The sequence below is a fragment of the Strigops habroptila genome, chromosome 4, assembly GCF_004027225.2.
Source record: "Strigops habroptila isolate Jane chromosome 4, bStrHab1.2.pri, whole genome shotgun sequence".
Classification (NCBI taxonomy): domain Eukaryota; kingdom Metazoa; phylum Chordata; class Aves; order Psittaciformes; family Psittacidae; genus Strigops; species Strigops habroptila.
Window position 1 is genome coordinate 16629113 of NC_046358.1, and position 7464 is coordinate 16636576.

The following is a 7464-nucleotide window of genomic DNA, read 5'->3' on the forward strand; positions in this document are numbered from 1 at the left end:
AGAGTAATAGAGTCCCCCCTGAGCCTTTTCATCTCCAGACTAAACAACCCCAGTTCCCTCAGCCATTCGTCATAAGACTTGTGTTTTAGGCCCTTCAACAGCTTTGTTGCCTTTCTCTGGATTGCTCCAGCAACATAATATCTCTCTTGTAATGAGGGGCCAGAACTGAACACATTATTCAAGATGCGGCCTCACCAGTGCCAAATACAGGAGGACAATCACTTCCCTAGTCCTGCTGGCCACACTTTCTGATACAGGCCAGGATGTCATTGGCCTTCTTGGCTGCCTGGGCATGCTGCTGGCTCATGTTCAGACAGCTGTCAGTCAGCACTCCCAGGTCCTTTTCTGCTGGGCAGCTGTTGGTCTGACAGGGAAAAAAGAGCCCTCGGTATTCTGGTGGTATTGAGCAAAATTGTATAAGAGATCTGATAGCTAATATTTGCTCTGTTTACTTTTTCTTGAAAAGAAGTCCAGGTAAGCAGTAAGAACGCTGGAAATGAAGAATAACTTTCCAGATCTATGTCTGGATGGAGTTTGAAAACAAATTTGATTAATCATTGTTTCTGACTATAATGGCAGTAGTTGCATATAGTCGTTCTTGACTAACAGACTTCTTTGGGAAATAGAGGATCTTTAGATTCTTTTCAAACAGTACTGTTTTTGAGAAAGTTTCTGGTTTTGCTAATTGTCTGTCTCATTGTAGATGGAGCAGGAGGCTGAGCGGCGTAGGCAGCCACAAATAAAACAAGAGCCAGAGTCTGAGGAGGAAGAGGAAGAAAAGACAGAAAAAGAGGAAAAAAGAGAAGAGCCAGAGGAAGAAGAGGAGGAGCCTGAACAAAAGCCCTGCCTTAAACCAACTTTACGACCCATCAGTTCTGCTCCATCTGTTTCTTCTGCTAGTGGAAATGCAACCCCTAACACACCTGGTGATGAATCTCCCTGTGGCATTATTATCCCTCATGAAAATTCACCTGATCAACAGCAGCCGGAGGAACATCGGCCCAAAATAGGACTTAGCCTCAAACTGGGCAAGTTTGCATTTTATTTTCATGTTCTGTGTAGGATCAGAATGGAAAAAATGTTTGGAGTAGCCAAACAGATTTCCAAATATATTGTATGTTTTGCTGTACTTGCATCAAGCTGTTGTTACCTAAATGCTGTGCTTGATTTCTCTGATCCAGAAGATTTGTTTTGTAGGTCTCTCTTCTTCTAGAATTTGGAGTGGAAAAGGGAGGGAAGTTTTGGCAACCTCAAGGCTTAATTTTTTTAGGAGTGCTCTGAGCTGGGATTAGTTATTTCCCCATGCTTTTTCACCTTAATAGATCTCTAAATGTATCTTTTAAAACTCATTGATACTTTCATTGATGTAAGTGTATGTTAGATTTAAGCCCTAGATAGTTCTTATGTTTTTTCACAAAGACCTTTTAGAAAGAAGAAAACTGCAAGTAAGATTATGCTTAACTTCCTCTGAGAGTAGCACAATGAATTGATGGCACTTGTGACTGGAACTTGAGCGTAGAGTTCTACTACCTAGGAATTTCACGGTGTTTTCAAAAAAATTCTGTTCTGAGCAGCAGAACTAAGGACATTTGTATTCCAGAACGTTTATGCATTTATTATTTTTTTAATTACCCTGGGGCTGCAGTTTGAGCTCGTACTGTGTTAGATCTTGAATAAAGAGAGCCAGTATGGTATTCAACTAACTGATTAATGCTTTTCCTATAGCTAGATTCATTGCAACCTTTCACTTCTGTGCTCTGCTAAGGTTTGAACTTATGCTATAGTCCTCCACCAGTGAGGGTGCTAATTGGTTTCAGGTCAAAGAAAGAAGACCCTATTTTTCAAGCATCTTGATTGAACTCTGAGATATTTACCTCTTTTGCCATTTTTATAACATAGTGTAAGAGATTAGAACACTGATGCTAGGCATTCACAGGCATTTCTATAACATATAAAATGATATTCCTCAAGAAATGTGTGAAGAGCAAACGAGCTTTGGTCACAGTTTACAAATACGTTATTCTGTCCTTTGGGTTGTAGGTGCCTGCAATAGTCCTAATCAGCCCAATGCTGTAAAAAGGAAGAAGCTTGCTGTGGATAGTGTTTTCAATAAATTTGATGATGAAGATAGTGATGATGTGCCCCGGAAAAGGAAACTTGTTCCCCTGGATTATGGAGACGAAGATAAAAGCAATATCAAAGGCAGTGTCAACACAGAAGAAAAACGCAAACATATTAAGAGTCTCATTGAGAAAATTCCCACAGCAAAACCAGAGCTCTTTGCTTATCCTCTTGACTGGTCTATTGTGGATTCAGTAAGTTGATTGATTGTATATTATACTTATTCTGGAGTATGCCTGCTTATTTTTGTTTGGTCTCTCCTGAATTGTTGCTACAAATTGTCTAGCAGTTTTATGGAAGAGGGGAGAAAAGGTCCTGTACAAACATGTTTGGCTGTCAGAAATACTTACAGATGCCAAATCACTAGGGGTTATCTCACTGATAGCAAAAATTCTGCTAAATCGTTGTTTGGGTCTTGTAGCTGCCTATCTGGCAGTATGGTCTCAAGACAGTAGCTTATGGAAATTATGGGGTTTGTCTTTTTTCTTTTTTCCAGACATTAATGGAACGTCGAATTAGACCATGGATCAACAAGAAAATAATAGAATATATTGGTGAAGAAGAAGCCACGCTAGTTGACTTTGTTTGTTCTAAGGTTAGTATCTTCCACTTCCTTTGTGAAGTCTGGGGTTCGCTCCCTGTTTAAGGTGCAGTATCTGTATTTGAAGGCAGTCTGTTCTTAGTTTCTCTGTAATCTGTAATGGTCATCAGAGACAGCTGGTGTTCTTGGAATCAATATGTACATGGTAGATGCTCTCTGTTACCTGCTACATAAACATCTGGAACTGGATGAAGAAATGAGCAATTGACAAGAGCAGCTGTTCTAACTGATAGTTTTATCATTAGATTTCAGAGTTCATATCTCATTGGCCATTAACATTTTTAGCTTAAAAGTAGGATTTGTTTGGGAAAAAAGCCAGTATCTTGATTTTTACATATATTTTTGGATCAACCAGATTAGCTTCTTAAAAAATTCTTTAGATGCTGCTGTTGCTTTAGTAGTAAGCAAATACTAAGGTTTTAGAGTTAGCATGAGAAGTCATTCTGCTATAACTTTTAGGTGTTGCATGACTTGTTTAAACTAAACTGTCCATAGCTTCTTCCATAAAATTACAAACTAAATTCTAATAACTTGCCTTTTTAAGTCTGCCACAACAGCTCTATGGCTTTTCATCAACACGGAATTTCAAAAACTCTTCAGATTTCATTGTACTCGCATTCGTGATGGCTTGTCTTGGTTTGTCTTTTAGGGCTACTGTATGAGAGTGATAGTTATGTGGCACAGGAGGTTAGTAGAAAGTGAACAGCAGAAGTGGAATATTTTCCAAGCTTACGTTTATATATATATAGATAAAAATGCTGTTTTCTGGTATTGAAAGACAACTTTGCTTTGGGGGGGGGGTGGGATAAATTGAAATACTTAACTGAATTTTCCGTCTGCATGTTATGAAGAGTGATAAAGGGAGAATTTTGCCTTTGTCTTCCATTAGGAGTTCCTTGTTGAAGGAAGGGGAGCTTATTCCTTAAGTTAGGAGAGCTTAATTGGAGATGCAAGGATAGCCGGCAAATACAGTACCTGTTGAATCTCTGGAGCTTCCTGGAACTTGTTCCTCAGAAACTAGCCATAAACTAGCACTCATTATGATGGAATCTGATGTAGTTTAATACTAATTTTTGCCCTGGCTAATATTGGGAACTAGTGAACTGTGAATACTTTTTGCATGTGTAAAGCATACAAAATCCTTAAGAATTAACTGGGTTTTGTCCAGAGAGGTTTATATGGTTTACCCAGAGTTTTCAGCCTCAAAACATTGGAGGGTTTTGTTTGTTTGGTTTTTTTTCAGGTTATGGCTCACAGCTCACCACAGAGCATACTGGATGATGTTGCCATGGTAAGCACACATTGTGTAACTGATATACTTCTACATTATACTGAAGCTAATAGTCAATTCTGCGAAATAGTAGGAGTCCGTAACAGAAATATTTGGCATTCATAGAGCATGCATGGAAAATATGCATTAGATACAAAAGCTGTTTTGATTAAGCAGATCAAACTTTGTAGTTCTGATGTGTCTAGAATTAGTCTTTACAACTGGAATGTCTAGCCTAAAAAATAATCTATCAAATGTCTATTTCCTACAGGTACTAGATGAAGAAGCTGAAGTTTTCATAGTCAAAATGTGGAGGTTGTTGATATATGAGACAGAAGCAAAGAAGATCGGTCTAGTAAAGTAAAGCACTCTTCTTGCTTTTAGGGTTCGATTTCAATTTTGGGCTTTTTCCCCCTCTCTCCCCCATCATTCAGAGACTTTGAATTTTCTCTGTTCTCAGAGACTTGAGACCTGTATTTTTTTATGTAGAAAATGTGAATTTTTTTTGTCCTCTGCTCTGAGGCCCCCTTTACCTTTCTCAGTTAGTTATCTGAATCCTGCATTGATTCTCTTTATAATTCACAAGGTACAATTACCGGTATGTTTTATAAGCTGCAGCTACTGTACATGCTCTCTGGTAATTTTGTTATGTTACTCTGATTCCTGTAAATATTAAGGAAAAAAAACCCCTGTTTTGCAAAATATTTGCACTTAATATGGAACTATATCAGTTACAGATGAAGACAAATGGTTTCACTGCAAATTTATCAGTGATTTTTTTTTTTCCCCCCATACTCTCCCTCTTTTTATTTAAGAAGGTATCAGAAAACAATTTAAAGATAAGTGGTTTGAACTGCTTTCACAGAACAGCTTTGTGTGTTCATTTGGTCCCCTCATCTGTCTCTGGAAGAGGAATTCCCTCAGACTTTTCATTCTGATGTGAACCAGCAGTAGTCTTGGTACTTTGCCCATTTAAAATTATTAATGAAGCTGGGAACTCAGTCTCTTGCAGATGCTCTGCTTCTTTCCTAGAAAGTGCAAATTACAGGAAGTTTTTTATTCTTTGCTCAGTTAAAACAAGAGCAGGACCTCAATTCAGTAAGTGCTATTTGATAATTTTGGGTTTTTTAAAAACTGGGATATCTTCTGCTCAGTTTCACTTTAGTCCTTTCCTATTATCCCTTCTGTCTCCAAAATAACCAGATCTTTTTTTATAAGAAATTATTTTTAAAAACATTTTTTTAGTATTTAGGAAAAAATATTTGTTTGGAAGGAACTGACCATAACAGTTGACAAAAACTAAACCATAAGTTTTCAAAGCCAAAGTCTTGTTTTTATCCATACTGTTAAACTAGCCCCGACTTTTGTTTTCTACTGGTAAGCAGTCTGTTGTCCACAAAAAGAGGGTAATATTCTCCTGCCTTGTTTGTATGGGTTTTTATAAATAGGCTGATGTGGTATAAATGATGAGATGTACTGTAAACTGCATTTTTTATCTCATACCTGGGTAAGAAGACAAATCGATAATGTGCTATGAACTGTTTTGATTGCAGGAGGACTGTGTTCCAGGCAGCAAACTGTCTCAGAAACATTTTTAATTTTTAAAAACAATACTTAATAGCAAACAAATTGAGTAAAGGTGTTCCAGTATCTCTGTATTGTATTTAACTGAAGGATACAGGTTGACCTGTTCAGAAAACATAATTGTGACCTTGAGTTACTAGTTCTTTGTATCTGGAGAGGACACTTGAAAACACTGTTCTTAACAAATGGGACCGTGTAAAGGTTCCACCCTGTAAATATTTCAGATATTAAAAATGTATATATTTGATTTAAGGGCTGACATTCTTTTGGAGTCTTGTGCAGCATGCAATTCTATTTAACATTGCTTTCTGAATCAACAAGTGTTCCCAAATTAGGGGTGGGGTTTTTAAAACTACCTCCTGATTCGTCAGGTGACTCGGAGCCTGCAAATTCAGATGTGATCCCAGTATGTTCTTTCTCATCCCTGTGATACTCCACACCACAAAATATTCTTTTTTAACTCGAAGTGTAATGCTCAGATGTTATTTTTATGTCATGCTTGAGTTTGTGTGAGAATGTTTTGTTTTACATACTTACATGCTGCAACCTTCCTCTTTTTTTCTGCAACTTGATGTTATCCTAAAAAATTACTTCCCCTTTTTCCCCATACAGTTTTGCATCAGCATTTACCAAAAATTCTCCAAATTATAAATAAATTCAAAACTTGATCTGTTTGTAGTAAATACAGAGAAGAGGGAGAGTGAACTTCATGAGTGCTTTTTGTCCTGCTGATAATGCGTTCTCTCTCTGTCATTAGCAGTAGTTAAGCCAAATGTGACACATGCATTGTAATGCCACTGTGCGCCAGATTGCCTAACATCTTGTTGAGATTCTTCACTGAAAGCTCAAGTTGTGAAACTTGAGCTTATTTTTTTCTGCCCCAAACTAAAGCTGTATATTCATCTCCTGTATTATCTGTGCACTGGACATAGGCTTGTACTCTTCTTTTCCTAAGGAGACTGAAGGCATCTGAGTGAGGAAGGCACCTAAAATTTTAGCCGGAGTGTTAAATATCCAGGTAAATAAGTATCTAGAAGCAGTTGTGAGTTATTAAAAATAATTTTGTGGAAGTTGAGGTTTTCCTCAGTAGTGGAAAGAGGAAGGAGTGTTCACTATAGTATCTCTGGCTTGGCTTATATGAGTACTTCAACAAATTTTCCTCTTTAAGAATGCAAAATGTTGCTTTATAACATGTTTATCTCTTACTCAAATGGGTGTTTTCTCAGCAATAACAATATATTTTGTGTCTGTGATGCTGGGGGGGTAGGACACAAATTACGTACTGCTGAGAGGATCTTAATACAGAAGGTAACTTTCCTTTGCCAACTTTTTCTTTCAATGTGCAGTAACAGAATTATTTCAAGATAAACTTGGAAAATTTGGGGTAGAGAAAGTCTGTTTGCCAACGTTACAACACTTTACTGTCTGAATATGTGATTTAATGTGCACTATGTGTGTTATGTTAGTGAATACACAGATTAAGAGTATACTGAGAATGAGATCCATCAGCAAAGTTATGTATGTTGCCACTGGGTACTCAGTGCAGCGTGCCACAGTATGATCCATTCTGTGATGGAAAGGTACTTTGAAAGTTACACGTTGTGTGTGTGTGTGTGTGGGAATCAATATTTATACAACAGAACTGGATATGAGAGTCTGGTCATTGATCTGGACTTGACTATGGAACAAGGCATTACACCTTAACCTACCACATGCCATTAGTCTCCTGATAGTCATTCTGCATAACTGCCATTGCATGTTACTTGGAATATGTGAGTGCAAAATATAAAGTATCGCTGTTTCCATTAGTATGGAAACACTGAAAGCGCTGTGAAACCATGAACAAGTAAGATCCATTACCAAGAATGGTGTATTTTTATATTGCTGT

The 7464-nt window shown here is 37.5% G+C and overlaps 1 protein-coding gene across 3 annotated transcripts in view; it reads left to right on the forward strand.

Annotated features, from left to right (window-relative positions):
* The window catches only part of RBM25 (RNA binding motif protein 25), a 30458-nt gene extending 24630 nt beyond the window's left edge, over positions 1-5828 (forward strand). For all 3 annotated transcript variants that reach the window (XM_030483390.2, XM_030483391.2, XM_030483392.2), the window contains 5 exons: positions 704-1028; positions 2041-2315; positions 2618-2716; positions 3966-4013; positions 4264-5828. In XM_030483390.2, the coding sequence (XP_030339250.1) occupies positions 704-1028; positions 2041-2315; positions 2618-2716; positions 3966-4013; positions 4264-4356 (840 nt within the window). In that variant the 3' untranslated portion in view covers positions 4357-5828. The remainder of the gene's footprint in view (positions 1-703; positions 1029-2040; positions 2316-2617; positions 2717-3965; positions 4014-4263) is intronic.
* Positions 5829-7464: the final 1636 nt, after the last annotated feature.